General features: G+C 62.7%; 1 protein-coding gene across 1 annotated transcript; it reads left to right on the forward strand.

Annotated features, from left to right (window-relative positions):
* The first annotated feature begins 4,885 nt into the window (after window positions 1-4,885).
* On the forward strand, window positions 4,886-21,406 carry MMP17 (matrix metallopeptidase 17). Its single transcript, XM_019748713.2, has 10 exons — window positions 4,886-5,096; window positions 12,162-12,294; window positions 13,006-13,132; window positions 13,510-13,793; window positions 14,522-14,698; window positions 15,512-15,602; window positions 16,883-16,965; window positions 17,047-17,199; window positions 19,569-19,826; window positions 20,407-21,406. Exons 1-10 carry the CDS (start codon window positions 4,962-4,964, stop codon window positions 20,730-20,732), a joined length of 1,767 nt encoding a protein of 588 aa, XP_019604272.2. The 5' UTR covers window positions 4,886-4,961; the 3' UTR covers window positions 20,733-21,406.

The raw sequence follows: 21,406 nt of genomic DNA on the forward strand, positions 1-21,406 counted from the left end.
GGTCTGATCCCATCTGGATGACCTTTCCTCCCAGTGAGCTCAGGTTCTGAGGGACGTGAAGGTGGGGAGACAGCATTCTCCCTGCTGCAGGGGTGGTCAAGAGCACGCTTTGGCTCCCAGGAGGCGCGGCCCTGTCGGGTGCAGAGAGAGCCAGACCCAACTGCCAGGGGCTTCCCAGCGCCCCACCAGGAAGTGGCACTCACATTGCTCTCAACGCGAGTGTGATGGGGACATGTGACAGGAGGACACGCTGCTCCGCCAAGTTGGAAACCAGCACCACAGGACAAGCAGCGTCAGCTCAGGGCTGCAAGGACACGGTGCAGCTCAGTGATGGCGCAGTCACTGGGCTTCTGTTCGGCCTCTCCGCGAACGGGCGCTGCGCAGCCGTGAGGCAGTGGGGCCCGGGGCAGCGTTCAGGCCGGCTCTCGCAAGCCCTGCGGCCGACCCAGGGGCCCCTGTGTGGCCTCCTCACTCCCCGTCAACGTGCACAGTTCAGTGGTTCTTCCTATAGTGACAGAGTTGTGCAACCACCACCACTATCGAATTCCAGAACATTCCCATCACCCCAAAACAAACCACCTACTTGTTACCCGTTGCCCTTGCTCCTCCCCCAGCCCCCAGCCACCACCTGTCTGCTTCCTGTCTGTGGGTTTGCTTCTGGGGACGGTTCCACGCAGTGTTTTCAAGGCTCTTCACTCCAGGGCGTGTGTCCCGACTCCCTTTTTAGGGCTGAATGATACGCTGCTGGGTGTGTCGCCACATTCTGCTTATCCATTCGTCAGTGGGGGACACTGGCTTGTTTCCACTTTTGGCCATCGGGACTCATGCTGCTGTGGACACTCGTGTAAGCTGTGTGGACGCAGGTTTTCAGCGTCAGTCCCTTTCAGCAGGGGAGCCGCTCAGCGCCTGCACGTGGGTGGTGGGGAGAACACACAGGGTTTGGTCTGTGTGCCAAGATCAGGCCCCAAGTGAAGGAATTTAACAAGCCTGGGGGTCAGGGGCATGCACCCTTCTGGCACCTGCACCCCAGTTTTCCTCTGGAGAGGCGCCCCTCCCACACAGCCCACGTGGGAGGTCAGCCTGGAGTGCTCAGGCCACCTCCTTCGGGAGAATGTGGCCCAGGCAGGAGAAGTTAAGCCCATGGGGCTCGGACCCCTAATCCATGTGCTGGGTCCTGACCCCAGGACCTCAGGCTGTGACTGTCATTAGAGGTGGGCTTTCACAGAGGTGATTAAGGTAAAATGGGGTCATCTGATTGTCTCCCTGCTCTGCTGAGAGGGCTCAGCGGAGTGGTTGTCAGGGTCCCTGCAGCCACCTTGGATGGTGGCTGGCGCTACACTGTCTCCTCGGCTCCACCCACGAGGTGCCCTGCGCTGGGAAGATGCCAAGATGCTGCTAGACCAGCGGGGCTCCTCAGCCTCTCCTCCTTCCCGTGTCGCATACTCCACACACTTGTCTCGCCATCGCCCCCGGGATGTCAGCCCCACAGGGCCCCTCACCGCCAGTATGAGCGGGTCAGCCTTCTGCACCGCACGTGCCCCGTTCCTATTGTCACCTTTACTGACTCTCAGTGACAGCAAACCAGGAACTGCTCTCCTGCTGAGAACGTGGGACAGTTGCGAAGCTGGAGGCCTTGGCCCCCCCACATCCTGATGGCTGCCAGTCCTCTGCTGGGATGCTGAGCGAGCAGAGGATCCCAGCGACAGTGACTTAGGAGGTAGCTGTCCTCAAGGACTGGCAGGGCAGCGGGACTGGGCAGGGCAGGTTCTGCTGCGAGGGCCGGCATCCGGGGCCGTGCAGGGCATGTGCGACGACCAGGAGCACATCCCTCAGGGGCCAGGGACAAGCTCGGGCCTGGGCTGCCCTGCCCTCCCTCTCCCTGGAGGTCATCGCCTCGTGCTTTAGTGCGTTTCCTCCAGACCTTTTCCTCTGCTTGCGCACACACACACGCACACACACACGTGCACACATGAGCCCACACACACCCACACGGCCCAGCAAAGCTGCAGCCCACATCCTCCCAGCCAACCCAGCCTTCAGAGTCTAAGAGCTGAAGTCACAGCCCACGGCCATCTCTCACTGGAGAATGTGGGCCGTGTCTACCCCTGAACCAACCATGTGGCCGGGGGATAGAAATGAGACATTGGCCCAACCTGGGTTCTGTGCTCCAAGAGCTGACAGGGGACAAAAGGGGATTTTTCTAAAGGAAACTGGAGGTGCTGAAGTCAGAGAAAGGGTGAGTGGAAGGCAGGTGAGGCTGGATCGAGGGGATCGGAAGAGACGATGCAGGTACATGACTGTGGGTACATGTGGCGAGTGTGAAAATACAATTCTTTGTGGATTTTTTCAGCCTTCCTACTCATGACTTGTTTGTCTCTCAGTAATGTCTGCGTAGCCTGTTGGCATGTCTGGACCTGGTCCTTCCTTTTTTACTTCAGTGCAGTGTCCACCTTCTGGGTGTATCCCAGTGTGGTCCGCCCAGGCAGCCACTAGTCTGCATAGCACCCTGTGGTTTAGAAAAGGGGCCCATTTCTCCAACGGGACACGGCCCCACTCCAGGAGTCACAGATGGGCCAACAGGTGCAGGTGGGACTCCCACGCTCACCCAGGTCCTTGATCACAGCCAGCACCACTGTCCACGGCCCCCGTGTAGCCGGTGAGCCTGGATGGACATTTGGGCAGTTTCTGTTTTTCCCCTTCCATCCTGCCTTAGCCTTCATGTGCGAAGATGAGAGTGTTTTTCTAGGGCAGACACCAAGAATGGTGGGCCATCGAAAATGCATGTTTTAAATTTTAACAGCTGCTCCCCGGTGGCCTTCCAGCGAGGCTGTACCAGCTGGCACTCCCTGCAGTGGCACCAGAATCCTCACTTTCTACACCCTCCTGGGCACGTGACGATACACGACCTCTTCAGCGTCGCCCAGACGGGTGAAAAGTGGCCTCTCATCGCTGCTTGGCTTCTGGCCATGTTCAAATGCCAGGATTCAGTGGCTTGGACGGATTACAGCAGCCGGGGTGCCACACAGCCCCATCCACGAGGCGACACCGCCCCACATCCTGGGTTCTGCACTGCTCACCAGCCACCAGCTCGCCTGTCTGGGGAGAGCCATGGCCTGTCTGTAAGCTCTTCCTGTTTCTGACCCTAGGACACTGTCGCAAGCCACTTCTTATCATAGTCCCTCCTACAGCCCCTCAGCTAGTGTTCTCTCTCTGGGTTCTCAAATGCAGGCAGAAGCCTGTTACACAGTGGGGTCGACCGCTCGATCGGCTGTTCTGAGCCCCTTGATCCAGCCCTGCCTGCCACCACTCTCCCTTACTCTGACTTCAGCACCTCCGATTGTCTCACCAATCCCCTCCTTCCCCATGCTCAGTGCAGGCAGCTTGCTCACTTCCATCCCCCAGCCACGTGGTTGGTTCAGGGATGGACACGTGATCCACATCATCCAGTGACAGATGGGACAGTGGCTTGAGAAAGTCTGTCTGCAGCTGGCTCTGTAGAGCAGGAAGGATGTCGGGCCTAGGTGCCCTGTGCCGTCTTTGCTGCCATCTGGAGAAATCTTGCCTGAGGGTGAAGCCCACACGGAGATGAAGAAACTATTCTGATCGCATCCTTGTGTGACTTGATCCAGCCTTGCCTGACAGCCGTCTGCTCTGGGATGTCCACATCAGTGAGCCCATAAATGTCCCTTCCTGAACTACAGCCAGTGAGGCGGGGTGTCTGCCATTGGCAGCCCAGCTGCTCTGATTCACTGGTGCAAAATTCACGATGTGCCCATGAAGGGTCACAGGGAGGCCAGGGTGCCTTGCTCCCCTTGGTCTCCATCTGTCAAATGATAGTCTTCTGAAGCAGAAGCAGCATCTGCAGGCCAGGAGGCCCTGGAAGGGACAGGGACAGGGACAGGACCACCACTCGGGGAGGACAGTAAGAAGGAACCCATCCCTCAGCCCTGAAGACTGGGGGACGTGGGCTCAGTGGAAGTGCCTGGGCCTCAGTTTCCCTGTCTGTAGAATGGGACTTCAATCGCGACATACCCGCTGTGACTAGGAGTGAGGGGCGGTGGAGGGGAAGCAGTTGTATGTAGCCAGGCAGGCACAGAAAGCCGGTATGTGGGGCTTTTTGCATTTGAACCTCGCAGGCCCCCACGCCCTGCCCAAGATCTTCTGGCTGTGACCTCCTGCAAGTTACTTAATTTCTCTGGACCTCGGTTTCCTCGTTTGAAATGGGAATATTGTTTCTATCCCATAAAATGTTATGAGAAGGAATGAGATTATGGATGGGAGGCGCAGAGCATGCGCCCTGCACACACTAACTCAACAAAAGTCAGCTATTAACATTCCTCGTCCCCACACCCACAGTGACCACAGACCCTTGGCCCTCGCTGACCCCCGCCCCCACCCACACTCGTGCTCCCGACAATGCCCCCTGGTCCCGCCCACATCCTCACCCCAGCCCCTCCCACCGCTCCCACCCAGCCCCCACCCCCTTTCTACTGCGGTGCAAGGGCTCCACCAAGCGTCCGCCGGGCCCTGCGGCTGCGGCGTGGAGTCCCTAGCAGTGACCGCCAATCCGAGCTCCGGCGTGGGGTCCGCGTGCGCGCACGGGCGGCAGCCGGGGTCAGCTCCCCGGGGTGCGAGAGGGACCACCGGACTCTGCACCCACCCGCCCGCTCGCCCCCGCCTCCCGCGACCGTCTGGGAACACTGGGCAAGCGCCTTCCCTAGGGCGGCCGTAGCCCCGGTCCTCCGGTGGACTTGGCGGCCGGCGCTGGTGAGGTCTGAGCATCCCCCGCGGGGCGCGGAGCGCTGGCTCTTTAAGGCGGCGGGCGGGGCGCGCTGTCGGGGCTATTAGCATATATTAGCATGCCCCGCCCCACCGCTGGGCGGCTCAGTCAGCCGGCAGCGGCGCGCGGGGCGCTCGGGACGCGGGGACGTCCACGCCGCGCCGCCGGCCCTGAGAGCGCGATGCCGGGCCCGCCGCGCCCCCGGGCCCGGGTCCCGCCGCTGCTGTTGCCGCTACTGCTGCTTGTGCTGGCGGCCCGTGGGGGTTGCGCCGCGCCCGCGCCCGCGCCCAGCGCCGAGGACCTCAGCCTGGGGGTGGTGAGTGCGCGGCGGGGAGACGGGGTCGCGTGCGGGAGGACCCCATCAGGGCGCTCTGGACCTATTTCCTGGGCAGGAAAGCTGAGGCGGGGACGTGGGCTGAGTGCCTGACGCGCGCGCGCCGTGGTCTGGGTAAGAGGCGCCGGGTCCCTTTCCGACCCGTGCGCTTCGAGCGCGCTGTAGCCGCAGGAGCCGGCGGAGGCGGGGGGTCGCTTGACCCGCGCCCCCTTCCCCGGCTCGGAGCGGCCCCGAAGGGGGACCCCAGGCGGGTGGGACAGCCGTCGCAGCCGCCGGAGGCCGTGCGCCCCGCGTGCGTTCCCAGGGGATGGGCGGGGGGAGGGGCGCGCACTCACAACCGAGGAAAGGCTGGGACTGCGGAGTGTGGGGGCCCGGAACGCCGGGGGTCCTCGAGTTTGCTCCGATGAAGGTGTTGCGGAGTAAGGGAGCCGGCCCCCAGCCTCCCACTAGGCACGCATGTATCTTGGCCCTGTCCCCGCTCCATTTACACTGACCAGGGCGGCCAGCCTTGCCCAGCCTCCCCCGTGGCCCTGTCCTGAGCGTGATGGGGTCCCCCTCCCATTCCAAGGCTCGGATGCAGCCCCAGCGCCCCTGTCCCCCAACACCAGCTGTCCCACTGATTTGGGAGCCGTACTGTGGGTGGCAGCAGTGGCCTCTTCCCACGACCCCTCCCCCGTTCAGCCCGCTGGCTTGAAGCCTCCTCTGAACCTGGAAGATTTAGATCAGACTTTGTGGGTTTGCTACCCCAGGCCGGGAGGCCAGGCGAGGGCGCGAGGGGGCCTGTGGATTAAGCAGATTCCTTCTGAGGTTTCCGCCCCTGCAGCTGCCTTCGCTGCGCTCAGACGGGGCCTCGCCTCCCCACCCTGCGCACAGCCGGTGCCCCCCCCGGCAGTGGGTGCTGGCGGGCCCCTCTCCCAGCGACGTTGACATTCGGAGCTCAAGTGGATTTCAGGGAGGCAGAGGCATTTCAGTGGCATCCGCACCCCTGTTGTTGGCAGGACTTAGCCACAGGTTTTGGATGGGAAACAGGCTCCTGCCACCACCGCCCAGCCACCACAGTTCTCGAAGCCATCAGGGAGGGCACAGCCACCGTCCCTGCATCCAGACGTGTGAGGGACCCCACAGCCAGTGTCCTCCCAGTCAAAACTATCTCTGAAACTGGGTGCTTTATCCACCTCCTTCGGGCCCCTTCGTGGCTGGGGGTTGCCCGGATCCCCTCCTGGGGTACACACGCTGGGGGCATCGTGTTTCCAGGTCTGGGCTGAGTTTCAGTAGAACCAGGCCCCCCACCTTCCAGCTTCCAGGCTGGCCTGGAGGGCTAGTGGGGTCCCGCCCGCACAGGCAAGGGGTGGAGCCCTAGCCCAGCCAAGTTCGCTCACCAGACGCAGTGCAATTCTGAAGTTTCTCTCGCTGCTTGCGGGGAGAGGGCGATCACACACGTTCCTCCCTACTCCTACCTGGTGCCTCCTCTCTCCCCCGCACCCAGGGGCTCACGGTCCCGCACCGGGCAGGGGACACGGCTCCCTAGCCTGGAGCCGGGCGACAGCAGGGCCGTGGCATCCGGCCCAGTAGGGAGAGCACAGGATGCTGCCCTTGCCCAGAGAGCCCCTCGTCCATTAAGGCTGCTCCACCCCCACCCCTACCCCCACTGTGGGAGAAGCCTTCCTGCCTCTTGCCCCTGGTTTACGAGCAGAGGGCGGCCTCTGGTGGCCTTCGGGGGAATGACACCTCAGAGCCTGAGACCCAGAGGTGCAGGAAAGGCTGCGAGACAGGCCAGGATTTGGGGCGGAGGGCTCCTCTCCACCCCTCTGCAGACCGCCCTGGGGACCCACTGAGTGGACACTCAGGTCTGTGGCCACCAATGAGGAGAAGGGCCCCTTTGTAAGTGTGACCCAGCTTCAGCCAGACAGAGCTGAGCCCAGAGGGTTGTGAGCAGTGGCTGGTCCCCGGTAGGGGCTCCCCCAGCCCAGCCCACCCCAGCTTTAGCTGGAGAACAAAGCACCGGATTGAGGCCTGCTGTGCTTGGCGAATGGTGGGCTGTCAGGCCCGGTGGAGAGGGACAAAAGAGAAAGCACGCTGGGCCCTACTGGGGCTGTCCGCTGAGCGCTGGGCCAAGTTTTTCATTATTTTATTTCTGAGTAGGTAAAACCCAGAGCAGAATATTCAGGAGACGTGCAGTCTCCCTGTTCTCCTCCCCTTGTTTCCCAAGGATCCTTCCAGAAGTGGTCTGGGCAATGATAAGGACACGGGGATCTCGGCCCCTTGGATGTACACCTGACACAACCTGCTGCCACTGTGTTCATTTTGCAGCCTATCCCGGAAAACGGTCCATATCCAGATGGGGATGTCTCTGAGAGCCCGCCCCTGGCATTTCACTGCATGGATGTCGCCTCCTTCAGGCGCGTGGTCACGGACATGCAGGCTGCTCCTAATGTTTTGCTGTGGCCCCAGGAGCACTGCCAGAACCTCCTGGTCATGGGACCCAGGCCCTGCCCGAGGCCTGGGGACAGGCCTGATATGACATGTTGGCAGATTTCCTACCCTGTCCTCTAAAGTTTCTACTCCCAGCAACAAAGTCTGAGTTCCCGCCTCATATCACATGGCGTGTTGGTGGGACTTTTGCTCCCCGACACCCACACAGGTGGGGGTGGTCTGGGGCTGAGTCTGTGAGCGTGGCCGGGATGAGCGCCCCCTCGGTGGCCCAGGAGGCCCCAGGGGCTGGGCAGGGGCAGTGATGACGGTTTGAAGCCAGGACCTCCCTGGGAGCATGTGTGAGCGCCACGTCCCCATCCTGGGGCACAGGGTGGCAGGGGTGACGGAGCTATGGGCCTTCTGGGGCTGAGGACCGAATCACAGACATGGCAGGGGGCAGGGTTGCCCCTGGCAGCTGCTTCAGTGAAGAAAGCCAGCCACATGCCTTCAGCCCAGGGCCAGGGAGCGGAAAGAGTTAACCGGAGATGGCAGCCGGGTCCCTCCTCCCTCTCTGCTGAGGGGCACATCCCCAGGGGCTTGAATTTAAATGAGGGGGTCCTAAGACCCCTGCCCACTCCCCAACCATCACCACCCCCCCGACACATGTCAGCGAGTGAGTTCAGGCTCTGGGCTCGTGGCCAGCTCCAAACCACTGAGAAGTCTTTGTGTGGCAGCCACTGTGGCCTGGGCAGGACTGCCCTGGATGGGAGGGGACACGGTCCCCTTTCCTGGTGTGGGTCCCAGGCTGCTGCTCACCAGCCTGTGACCTAAGCACTGGGCCTCAGTCTGCTGGACTGTGGAATGGGGTCAGTGGGACGTGAACTGGGTGATGCCCCTGAATGGCTCGCAGCAGCACCTGGCAGGAAGTGGGGGGCAGGCTGAAGGCCTAAGGGTTCAGCGTGTCCTCTGCCGCAGTGCAGTCCTCAGGGACTCCAAGGGTGCTTCAACAGCTGTGATTTTTGTCTCCTTGTTAATGGGACCTGGGCTTCCAGTGAAATGCTGCACGCACACGTGAGGGGTGACATCTGTCACCCATTAGCTGAGAGCCACTGGGCCACTCCCCGGCACTGTCCAGCTCTAAGAGGCATAGAGAGCAGTCTGGGCGGGTCACAGAGCGGCCCGCCTGCTTCTCCCATCCCTCCCTCCCTACTCTAGCCCCTCAGCCCTTTCTCCTCCCTGAACTTCCCAGGCTGGCCCTGCCTCAGGGCCTTTGCACGAGCTGCCGAGCTGCCTCATGTCTCAGCCCAGTGTCACCCCAGGGCTGTCTTTCCTGAGCACCCAGCTCAGGAGCCCTCACCCCGCTCACTTCCCCTCAGCGCTGCAGTTACAGGAACAGGCCCTGAAAGCAGATGGCCAAGGTTCTGTGTGTGATGTCGGGTGGGTGTCCTAACCTCTGTGCCTACTGTGTGCCAGGCATGAAAGGACACCAAGGACACATGCCCCTGACCTCGAGTAGCTTCCCCTGCACGGTGCTGTGAGCCGGAGTAGGTTGGGGAACGGAAAGCGTCCCACAACTGTTAGCTGCCTGGCCACTCATTGTAATTGTCATTCACGCGTGATGCAATCACTGTCCGATTCACTTATTTCCATGGCTGCTTGTTTATCGTGGGTCTCCATGGGGAAGGTTAGCAGGCAGGGCCTCCCTAGGTCTTCGCTATCCCTCCCTCACCCCATGCCTGGCACAGCGAACCCTCAGTAAAGGTGAGTCTGATGGACAGACGACCGACTGTCCCAGGGAGTATCTGGGAGTTTCCCCCTGGGAAAGATGCTGCCATGTGGGGATCACCCGCACCGCCACAACCCCCCTTAGCCCCCAAAGAAAGACAGGACCCGCCAGCTGACATCCCACCAGCTGGTTCCTGTGCAGGGTCTTAGAGACTGGAGTGCTGTGTGACTGTGGGCCTCAGTTTCCTCATCTGTGCAGTGGGGCAAATGCTAATGACACGTGTGTCCCCCCCCCAGGCTGGTGGGGTCCAATGAGATGAAATGTGAAGGGGGGACTGCCAGTTCAGCCATCTGTCCCCAAAACCCAGGCCAAGGCCAGCCCCAGGCACCACGGTGGCCTCCCACAGGGCACCAGGGGACAGCGTATGTCCCAGGACGCTGGCTTCATTCAGGTCCTCCTCCCATATGCCTCCCCTTCTCCACCTCTAAGTGGGGACAACAGCGGCCTGGCCGTGGGCCTTGGGGAGGGCTGCATGAGACAGTGCGCACGGTGAACGCGTCTTGTTTACCAGCGTCCTGACGCCTGACAGCGCGGCCCTCCCCAGCCCACCGTCGGTCCACCAGCGTTGCCTGGGCCTGGAGCCAGGCCTGGGGCTGCGGGGAAAACGGACCAGGTGCGTGCGGCCTGGCGACCTGCGGGCACAGCGACGGTTAAACCTGTAGGTGCTGCTCCGGGGGCGACGCCGGAGCTCCCATGAATGAACGGAAAGTCACCAAGGTGCTTTGTGGCGCCGAGAACAGACGCACGTGGTGCCCACCAGTGACAAACATAAAACCCGGCTGCGCGGAGGCCCCGAGAATGCTGGCGGCGCCCGCTCCCAGGCCTGTTGGCCCATCTGCTACCGGCAGGGGCTCTTGGAGGGGGGGCGTCTACTTGACGGGAGGGATCACGCGCTGTAGGGCGGCCGCTGCGTGTTGCCCCCCCCCGCCCCCCCCGCCCCCCCGCGCGCCCCTGCCGGCGGCTCCGCCCCCTCCCCTTGCCTTCTGGAAGGTTCAGCGCAGCCCTCCCCAGCGCTTCCTGTTGCCCTGGAGACGCGGTCGCTGTGGCGACGGCTCCGGGAGGTCGGGTGGGTGCGCGGGAAGGATCCGGGCCAGCCCGGTTGCTCCCCTCCTTTCGTGGGACCCCGGCTCTGTAGGTATTGGGGTGGAAGGGGGAGGACTGTGCCCCCACCTCGCCCCGCCCTGCCGCGGCCCCACCGTGGGGGGTGGGGGTGCATGCACCCTGGGGGTCAGGGTTGGGGCGCAGCGTTGCCCCTGCAGGGACCACAGCCTTAGGGCGGCTTCTCCACCTGGGCTTCCCGTCCCTTGGGAGGCTGACACCCCCACCTCTCCCACCCCCTTAGCCTCCTCTGATGTTTCAAAGTGTATTAACTACCAGGAAAAAAAAATGTAAACCCCAATTTGCCTGTGCCCCCCGGAGATTGGTATGAGCTGACACGTTCTGGGGACAGGCGGTCTTACACGCCCCCTCCCCAGTGCTCCTCTGCTGAAGACGCAGCTGGGCAGGGGGCCATGGGCTCTGCAGGCCCTCCTCAGGCCATCGTGTGCCCACCTGAGGGTGTGTCCACCTGAGGGCCAGGGCTGCCAGCACCACCCCCACCCCGAGACACCCCCCCATGCCTGGTCTGCTTCACGTGTGTCATTGGGATGTCCCCCTGGCAAGCTGGGGACTTGTTCCAATGCTCTCTCCAGCCATAAGCCCACCACCCCTGCAGGGGCAGGAGTCATGGAAGGGAGTGGGGGTGAGTGCAAGGGACTGGCCTTGTGATGCTCGTCCTGGGGAGGGGGGTCTGCACCGGGGTGGGTGGGATTGAGGCTGCAGACCCCCCAGGTAGGCGGGAGGTCCCCACACACACCCACCAGCCCCTCAGATTGAGTCCTGTCCCTATGGTTTTGCGCCTGGCAGGGGCTGCAAACTGGTACTCCCAGGGCCCCACTGACTTGGGGGGGGGGCAGTGCCTATCCCCGGCTGCACCTGCCCTCAGCTCTGCCATCTTGTCCTACAAGTGGATACTGAGGCCAGACACTCAGACCGGCAGCTGAAACCTGCTTTTCAACATTGGCAAAGTTTCAAAACCACCTGAAGTGCTCTGGGGGCCTCAAGGCTGGAAATGTGTGTGGCCGCCTGGCCGGGCTGCCAGAACCCAGGGGAGCAGGTCCTCTGACCCCCACAGAGCCCTGCAGGGGCCTGGGGTGGGGGCTGCTCAGTGCACACACCCAGCTGTCATCACCGCTTACGGGCAGGACGCGGGGCGTTCTCCCAGGGGGTACAATTGTACCCTCACATCCACAGATGACAAAACAGCCCAGAAGGGTAGAGTGACTTGCCTCAGGAGCCCAGCAAGGAAATGGCCGAGTGGCATTTGAGCCCGGGCAGCCTGCCTCCTGATTCTGGGTTCAGCCACCATGTCTGCTGTGCTTGTGACCTGGTTCCTAAGTCCCCAGTCTGAGTCCATTGCCCTCTCTGGGTTTCACACCTTGGGTCCTACACTGCTGCCTCATAGGTCAGCTCAGGGCCTGAACTTGGCACTTGCCATGTTTAATAACCATTTTGTGAGTTTGAATTTCTTAGCATCCCCTAGGCATTTTGCTGCCTCAGGAGGATTGAGGTGGGGCATGCTGCCATGAGCAGTTGTACAGGTTGTGCACTGCTCAAGCTCACCCCCTCCAAGGGCCAGCAAGTTTATTGAGACCCTTTTCCTGGAGCCGCCTGTGAAGTAACTTAAGGAAGGGGCAAGCGGTGCCTTGTGGGCTAAGGAGGGGCTGGGGCTGGGGCGGCATTGATTAGGGTGGGGGGCCCTTCTGGGGGTCCAGCCCCACTCCACCCCTCACTCTGCTCTCTGCCCACAGGACTGGTTGAGCAAGTTTGGCTACCTGCCCCCGGTGGACCCCACAACGGGGCAGCTGCAGGCGCCAGAGGAGCTGTCCAAGGCCATTGCAGCCATGCAGCGGTTTGGGGGTCTAGAGGCCACCGGAGTCCTGGGTCAGTCCTCCAGGGGCGATGGGCGACGGGTGCTGCCCAGGCCAGCCCTCCCGAAGCCTGGTGTCTACTCCCCTCCCTTTGAGTCCTGATGCCCCCTCCAGCCAGACCGTGGGGTGTGGGGGGACAGGCCTGCTGTCTGGGGCAGGACCAAGAATTCCCACCATGTGGGACCCCCTCTGTGGTGACCCTCACCTCGCCCAGGTGTGAGCACAGCAGAGGTGAATGTGTGCCGGGTGTGCCACACCGTGCGGCAAGGACTTAACCTCCATGCCATGGGGACCCGCTGATTCTTACCCTGCAGGAGTGCCAGCCCTGTGCTGCCCACACCCCCAGATTTCCAAGAGAAACCAGAAATCGGGGGGGGGTTGTGATCCCCCACTTTTTACACGTTAGCAAGGAATTCCGATTTTATAAAGACCTTTAGGCCTGGCGCTTCTGAAGGGGAGACACGCGTGTCACGTGAAATGCAGGAAGAGTTGGCAATACTGGTCCCCACTGGGGCCTTGCCCCTTCCAACCAGCCAGGCCCTGCCCTGAGTTAGTAAATGCTTTGAGTGCCCCCTCCTGGTCATGGGTGTACCCCGTAACTGGAGGCCTGGTCCTTGTCCCCACCAGACCTGATGCGGGAGCCAGGGGGACAGCCCCTGGGGCTGCTGGGGACCCCAGGCGGGGGGTGAGCTGGGCCTGCTCCTGACCCCCGCCCTCCCCACAGACGAGGCCACCTTGGCGCTGATGAAAACCCCACGCTGCTCCCTCCCTGACCTCCCCATGGCCCCAGCTCGAAGGAGGCGCCAGGCTCCAGCCCCCACCAAGTGGAACAAGAGGAACCTGTCTTGGAGGTGGGTGGGCGGGGTGCCACCAGCCTTTCCCAGAAAGTCCCAGGGTCCCCTCAGTTCTGGGGGTCGGAAGTCCGAGACCCAAGTGTGGGTCGCAGGACTGGATCCTCCCAGGCTCTGGGGGAGCGTCCATTGCTCCCATCTCTCCCAGGGCCCCTCCTATCCTGTGTGTCCGCTTCTTTCTCTTAGGAGGACATTGTCCCTGGATTTCGGGTTCTCCCAACCCAGAAAGGTTTCATCTCAATCCTTACTGTAGTCACCTCTGCAAACCCTATTTCCTAATAAGCCGCAATTCCCAGCCCCGGGGGAGGAGGTCCAGGGAGCACCCCGCAGCGTGGGTGGGGCCCAGCCTGTGCGGGTGACCCGGCCCCGCCTCCTAGGGTCCGCACCTTCCCGCGGGACTCGCCGCTGGGCCACGACACGGTGCGAGCACTCATGCACTACGCGCTCAAGGTCTGGAGTGACATCACGCCCCTGAACTTCCACGAGGTGGCGGGCAGCCGGGCCGACATCCAGATCGACTTCTCCACAGCCGACCACAACGACCGCTACCCCTTCGACGGCCCGGGGGGCGCGGTGGCCCACGCCTTCCTCCCCGGCGACCACCACACCGCCGGGGACACCCACTTCGATGACGACGAGGCTTGGACCTTCCGCTCCTCAGGTGCGTCCAGGCTGAGTGTGAGCCCTCGGGGATCCTGCGTGACCCAGGGGCCCTGACAGACCCCATGAGGATGGGCCAGCCACCAAGGCCCACTAGGACCCAAGCACCACGCACACCCTGCAGCTCAGGAGGGCTGCTGGGCAGTCCTAGTTCGGCCAGCCACACCCAGCTGTCTCTGGTGGGGACACCCCACCCATGGGTCTTGCTGGGCTTACAGGCTGGGGGATGAGGGCACAGCTCCGTGGGTCTCCTCTGACTGGCTGAGTCGGGCTTGTCTCCATCCCGGTCTCAGCTTCCAGGTGGGAGCGGAAGCTGCAAGGCCTTGGCAGGCCTGGTCATGACTTCTGACAAGGCCCCAGTTCCCCGGTTCCAGGAAGCCCAGGGCAGAGCCACGTGGCACAGGGTGTGGGTGTGGGCGGGGAGGTGGGGGCCCCATGGAGCTCGTGCCCAGGCAGCCTGTGGGACTGGGCTGTCTGCGCTGATGGTGGCCCAGGCCCACCCGTGGGGCACGGGTATCCTGCACTGGCCCCTGGAACTTGGGGTGCAGAAGGCCAGTGAGGCCTGGTAGTTACCGTGTGGCCGGTACAGGAAATGCTGCCGACTACCATGGGTGGCGTGTGAGCCAGGGAGGACTGAGCGCCCCTGTCGACCCCATTGGCCCACTGTGGGGCCCCAACAAGCCCTGAGGGACCACAGCCCCCAGACTCACTGGCTCCCCGTGTCCCCAGATGCCCACGGCATGGACCTGTTTGCAGTGGCCGTGCACGAGTTCGGCCACGCCATCGGGCTGGGCCACGTGGCAGCCCCGCGCTCGGTCATGCAGCCCTACTACCAGGGCCCAGTGGGCGACCCGCTGCACTACGGGCTCCCCTACGAGGACAGGGTGCGTGTCTGGCAGCTGTACGGTGAGTCCTCCCCAAAGCCGGCTGGGTCTGTCACTCGGGGCCCCAGAGCGCAGTCCCATGGGAGGGGCTTCCTCTGTCTTTTCACCCCACATGCTCAGTGTCTAGCGCCCTGCCTGGCACGCCTGCTCACGTGTGTGCAGTGAACATGCAGCTTCTGTTGCCAGGGGGCCCAGACCTCACCCCAGAGCCTCTGCCCTGGGCAGGACCCCACGTTTAACCCCCAGGTGGTCTCGGGTGTGACAGCTGGCATCCGTGGGGTTCTGGACCCAGTGCAGGGCCCTCGTGCATCAACTGGTCCGGTCCTTACAGGCTGCGAGAGGGGTGCTACTGTCCCCACTTACGGGTGGGGAAGCTGAGGCAGGGTGACCTGATGGCCAGGCAGAGCCCATTCCGGGCCCTTCTGCTGGGGACACGTCAGGAGATACGGCGTAGCTGGGCCCAGGCTGTGATGAAGTCCCCCCATCCGCCCAACCCGCCTCCACCGCCAGGTCACCTTCTGCCCCACCCCCACTCCTCTCTGCCAGTGTCCCTGGCGCCCACTGCCCTCTGACACTTGGATTTTCTGTGGGAAAAGTTTACCGTCTTAACCACTTTCAAGTGTACAACTCAGTGATGTGTGCAGCCAGCACCTTTGTGGTTCCAGGGCCATCACCACCGCCCCCAAGCAGCCCCCGTCCCCACCCCCCCACTCCCCTGTCCCCACCCCACCCCACCTCTGTCCTGTGGCCTTGGTTCCACCCTGGGGTCCCAGAAAGGGGAGAGCTCTGGAGGGAAGCAGGCGTGTGGGTTCCATGCAGCGTCTTGTCCACACAGGCGTGCGGGAGTCCGTGTCCCCCACAGCACAGCCAGATGCCGAGGAGCCCCACCTCCTGCCAGAGCCCCCCAACAATCGGTCCAGCACACCGTAAGCAGCGGGCCCCTGTCCCCACAGTGCAGCCAGCACTGCCTCCAATCAGTGTCCTGAGCTCCAGGCTCTTCTGAGGAAAGCACAGCTCTGGGCTGAGCCCTGAGTGATGCTTTGCTTCCTAAACTCCTCGGACGGACGGTGGGGGCACAGCTGCTCTCCCAGCCCTGCTGCCCCGTAACATGAAAAGCTGGAAGACTCTGGGCTCAGGAGTGCTGCCCCCATAGCAGGAGCTGGTCTCTGCCCCGTGGTGCAGGGGACATTATCACGCGGCTCAGAACATGGGGGCCGCTGGGCACCCTCCACCCTGGTGGCCTGTCCACAAGGCTGCATTCCAAAGGGCTGCGTCCCAAGGGAGTGTCCTGAGAGCTGCCCGTCTCTTAGCCCCGAGCCTCAGACGTCCCTTCAGCGAGCCCTTTGCTTAAAGCAGAGCCACCCGCTCTCCCAAGACAAATGCCACAGAATCTGCAGACCGTCCCTGCCCCCCCACACATGCAGACACACACTCACATACACACACATACACTAACTGCCTGGCATGTCTCCGTGCCACCTTCATGCACACACAACACACAGAAACACGCACGTATCCATGTTTCTCTGGCTTTATTTGGCTTAGCTCTTGTTTTCAGCGTCGTCTTACACTCTCCTCACTTAGTGGGACATCACGAATTTCCATTGAGGTCGGAAGAAGTTGCTCTGACATTTTTGTTCTTCGTTTCACCCATTGGATAAGCAACACGTGCCAGCAGTGTGCCACCCCAGAGTCACTGAGAGCGCCCACAGTGAGCAGGCCATCACCCCCCTACCCCCACCAGCCCCGCCCTTCCAGAGACGCGCACACCCGTGATCCAAGTCCAGTAGGCACACTGTGCGCTGGCTTCTTGCCCGCGGGCGCCCAGCCGTGTTCCAAGCTCTGGATCAGGCGGACGGCACAGGTCTGAGAGCCTGGCCTTCCATTGTCACTGTCACGTTGCTTGTGTCCTGTCCAGGGCAGAGCTGCAGACCAGCAGTGGGGCACTGGCTCTGACAGTCAGCGTTTTGGGGGGAGCCCGGTTGGCTTGTGCAGGCCGTGCGGCCAGGCAAGACCAATCGTCTGCCCAAATGCCTGATGCTCAGCTCACTCACGGTTCTACCTTCGTCAGTGACCAGGAACTCACTTTAATTCGCTTTTCTCTCTGGACGCGACTGTCATGCGTCTCAGAGCCGCCAGCGTGGCGCGGGGGCTCCCGCGGAGGTTTGGGTCGGGGCGGCCCAGCCACCTGCTCTCTCGTCCCCAGGCCCCGGAAGGACGTGCCTCACCGGTGCAGCACGCACTTTGATGCCGTGGCCCAGATCCGTGGTGAGGCCTTCTTCTTCAAGGGTAAGCCCAGCTGGTCAGGTGCCCAGCGGGGTGGCAGGGCAGGGCCCCAGACCACCACCTGCAGCCCATGCATCCCCCCAGGCAGGTACTTCTGGCGGCTGACCCGGGACCGGCAGCTGGTGTCCCTGCAGCCGGCACAGGTGCACCGCTTCTGGCGGGGCCTGCCGCTGCAGCTGGAGCGCGTGGACGCCGTGTACGAGCGGACCAGCGACCATCGCATTCTCTTCTTCGAAGGTGGGGCCCCCACCTGACCGCGCCCTGGGCCGGGGTTCACTCCAGGCACAGCTGGGCTCACTGTGCAGCCCACCAGGCGTGTCCTCTGAGAACCTCCTGTGTGGCCAGCTGCACTGTGAGGACCACAGCTTGAACCCCTCATCTCGGGGGGACACGCGGTTAGCAGGCGCAGGTAATGAGGTCAATTCCGGGTGACCTGAGGGAACTGCCAGTGCAAAGAGAGCGAGAAGGCTGGAGCCAGGAGAGGGGCGAGGAGGCGGGGACCCCAGAGCCCAGCGACACTGGAGCCCTGGAAGGAGCTGCATTGATTGTGGGGGTGCAGTAGGGAGCCGCGTCCAGCTCCCGTGTCGCAGTCCAGGATAACAGGCCCACCAGGTGAGGGGCATCACCCCACCTCACCCCACCTTGAGGCTGGGCTGGGGGAGGCGGCTTCTGCCCCCAGGGAGCATGCCATCTGTTTGGGGACAAGGCAGGGGGCAGGAGGGTGGAACTGTGCCCTGAGAGCTCTGTGGGCACCTGGGGGCCACGGGCTTCCCTCCCTCACACACAGCTGAGTTTTGGGATAACAGGGTCTGTAGCCCCCCAGCTCCCTGACCCAGCTCTCCCTCCTGCCTCCGTGTGTGGGGCCCAGGACCCGACCCTCACACTCACTGTGGGTCCCCACTGACACCAGCGTCACTGCCTGCCAGTGTCCCTGCCCAGGGCTGGCAGTCATGGCAGGGGCCCTGCATGGTGGCGTCTTCAAGATTAGGGTTCTTTCTCAACATTTAAAAACCAGGAGATCCCCCAATGGATTCCACAGCCCCAGCTTTAAAGCCTCAGGCAGGGTGGCCCCCCGGGGCCTGCGCTTGGGCTCAACCGCCCTGTCCAGGTCACCCCACGCGGCCCCAGGGCCCTCGTCACTGTCAGCACAGAGCCTTTATCCCCTCCCTGCTCGCAGGCAGGTCCACTGTTTCCAGGCCCCGGCAAAAGAATTTTGTAATTATTTGTTTTCAATTGTGGTAAAACACACATAACTTAAAATTTTCCATCTTAACCATTTTTATGTGTATGGGTCAGTGGCACTAAGTCCGTTTATAGGGTTGTGTAGCTGTCACCACCACTGTCTCCAGAACTTCCCATCTTCCCAAATTGAAACTCTGTCCCCATTAAACACTAACCCCCAGCCCCTGTCACCACCGTCTGCCTTCTGTCTCCATGAATCTGCCTTGTCCATGGGCCTCATGTGAGTGCAGTCGCACAGTATTTGTCCTCTTGTGACCCGCTTATGTCACTGAGCATAATGTTCTCAGGGTCCGTCCACGTTGGGGCAGGGGTCAGATTGCCCTTCCTTTTAAGGCTGAGTGGCGTTCCCATGTGGCAGAGCACGTTGTCCAGCACTCGGGTGGCTTCCTCCTCTTGGCTGGGGTGACCCTTGCGTGAACAAAGCTGTGCAAACACCTTTTTGAGACCTGCTTTCAGTTCATGTGGGTGTCGACCCAGCAGTGGGTTACTGGATCCCGTGGTCATCCCGCATGTGACCTTCTGGGGAACTGCCCTACGCTTTCCACAGACACTGCGCCATCTGCGTCCCCACCAGCAGGCGCCATTCCCCACGTCCTCACCAGCACTTGGTGTCGTTTGGTTTTCTGACTGTGGCCATTGAATGGGCGTGAGGTGGGGACTCATGGTCGTGGCGTATGTTTCTCTGAGGACGTGACGTTGAGCAGCTTCTCACGTGCTTATCGGCCGTTTGACTCTTTGGTGAACGTCTATTCCCGTCCTTTGTCTAGCAAAGGATTTTTGAATGTTTTACTTTTTTTCCCTCTAAATTACAGGATTGATGATTTCTAAGCCAGAGGGGAGGAGGATGGCACCTCCCCGACTTTCATTGTCACATTTCCACCTTCCCCTGGCCAAGTAATGTCACGGTGTTCCCCGAGTAGAGGCAGGGGTGTAGCTGAAGCCTCTAGAACCTCGTCTGGAAGCTCACCCTGGGTTTCACGTCTGGGTGACCTCGGAGCGCTGTGCTTCTGTGTGCAGCCCCACATGTGCACGCGCACGTCTGCTTTGGCCCTGGCTGAGAGCCTCTGTCTCTGTCACGAGGATGCTCCCAGCCCATGTCCTCGCAGGAGTGGGTGAGAGGACAGATAACAGGCATCTCCTAGGCCCTTCTGTGTCTTGGGCCTGGTCTGCAACGTGGTTGCCTTCTCAGACCCTGGCTGCTCAGACTGCCATCAAGTGGAAGGACCCATGCCAGGCACAGAGCATGTGTCAGGCGCAGGGCAGGCGCACAGTAGGTGCTCAGTAACTGCTCTGAGGATGGTGGGTGCTGTGGAGCAGGGTCGCACGGGGTGGCTGAGCCCCACCCCGGCTCTTTCTCTCCCCAGGAGACAGATACTGGCTGTTTAAGGACAATAACGTAGAGGAAGGATTCCCGCGGCCCGTCTCCGACTTCGGCCTCCCGCCGGGTGGCGTCGACGCTGCCTTCTCCTGGGCCCACAATGACAAGACTTATTTCTTTAAGGACCAGCTGTACTGGCGCTATGATGAGCACACACGGCGCATGGACCCCGGCCACCCCGCCCAGAGCCCCCTGTGGAGGGGCGTCCCCAGCACGCTGGACGCCGCCATGCGCTGGTCTGACGGTGAGCCAGTGCGGTCTCTGTCCCCACCTGTGGAGAGGGTGGTTGGGAGCGGCCCTGAGCGAGGCGTGCACCTGTGTGCTCCCTCCACGGACCCTGCTGGGGGCCCTCCGGCCCCGGGGCTGCCCTGGTGCTGTTCACTTTCCCCTCCTCCCTGCACACCCAGGGCCTTTGCACCTGCCCTGCGTCCTCCGTACTCCGGGACACCCCCACCGGGCCCTCCCTCCCCTGTGGTATAGAAATGACCGTCCTCCCTGGGGGGCAGCTCCACAGGGGAAGAAGTCTCTTCTGTTTCGTTTTCCAAGCTGCGTGCCCACGCAGCACATAGAAGAGCATGGCACACAGTGTGCCCTCAATAGAGTCCAGTAGGAAAGAGCCCCGCCTGCAGACTCCTCCCTGACCTTCCCCCGCCTCTGAGGCTGCAGGCGCCCACCTGTGGGCCCCAGGAGCTGAGACGGAGTGACCCTCCTGCAGGACAGGCCCCATCTACCAGCCCCGCAGCTCTGGCCCCTTGTCCTGCTGTCCAGCCTGAGTCCCACACTCTGCAGCGGCCAGAGCTCAGCCCGCCTTCCCTCTTCTCCAGGGGCCGCCTACTTCTTCCGCGGCCAGGAGTACTGGAAGGTGCTGGATGGTGAGCTGGCGGTGGCCCCTGGGTACCCGCAGTCCACAGCCCGGGACTGGCTGGTTTGCCGTGACCTGCAGGCCGCCCCCAAGGGCACGGACGGACAGGCGGGGGCCCATGCCCGGCCAGGACAGCGCGACCAGAGCCGCTCGGAGGACGGCTACCAGGTGTGCTCCTGCAGCTCCCTGGCCTCCCGTCCCCCTGGGGCCTCGGGCCCACTGCTGGCCGTCGTGTTGCTGCTGCCGCCGAGCACGCTGTGGACAGCCGCCCAGGCCCTGGCACTCTGACAGCCGGCGCTGGCCTGCGAGAGGACAGGGGTCACAGCCTGGGGCCACACCAGCAGGACTTGTGGCCCCGCCCCTCCAGCGTCTGAAGCAAGAACTCCCAGAGAGCTCCATGCGCATGGCCTTGGGGACCAGCCTGACTGCCCCCAAGCGCGGCCCCGCTCTAGCCTCCCAGACGGGGGACAGGCCGCTCCGGGAGCTGCTCCCCGGCCAGTCAGCACTGACGCTGCTGGACATGGGACACGGGCACCATCCACCCAGCTTTACTGCCTCTATGCCCCCTGCCTGACTGCCAGCTGGGAGTCGGGGAGACGCTGTCACAGACAGGTGGGGATGGGAGCCATCCTCCTGGCCAGCAAGAGGCTGGATCACACAAAACCTCATGGATGGGCCAGGCGGGCAGGGCTGGGGGGTGTTCACTCAGGCCTCCCCCAGCCCCTGGGGCCCTGGACACCGCAGCCTGGCCGGCACTGCCACCCTCATTGCGTCCACACTGCCGTCCCTGGTCCCTGGTGCTTCTGCCCTCCCTGGGGGCTTCTGTCCCGGGTCCCCATGGGCTTGCTGATTGCCTTGTTCAGGGCAGCCCCCACCACTCAGACGAGCCCCCCCCCGCTGGGGCCACCACTGGTCTCCCTTGTGATACCTGCAGACAAACACGACCTCCCCCTGCTTTGTAA

The sequence above is a fragment of the Rhinolophus sinicus genome, linkage group LG16 (genome assembly GCF_036562045.2).
Source record: "Rhinolophus sinicus isolate RSC01 linkage group LG16, ASM3656204v1, whole genome shotgun sequence".
Lineage (NCBI taxonomy): Eukaryota > Metazoa > Chordata > Mammalia > Chiroptera > Rhinolophidae > Rhinolophus > Rhinolophus sinicus.

Excerpts from the sequence above, each read along its gene's own strand:
- MMP17 (XM_019748713.2), top strand. The coding sequence starts at position 4,962 with ATGCCGGGCCCGCCGCGCCCCCGGGCCCGGGTCCCGCCGCTGCTGTTG. Across the intron at positions 5,097-12,161 it reads AGGACCTCAGCCTGGGGGTG|GACTGGTTGAGCAAGTTTGG; the intron begins GTGAGTGCGCGG and ends CTCTGCCCACAG. Across the intron at positions 19,827-20,406 it reads CGCCATGCGCTGGTCTGACG|GGGCCGCCTACTTCTTCCGC; the intron begins GTGAGCCAGTGC and ends CCTCTTCTCCAG.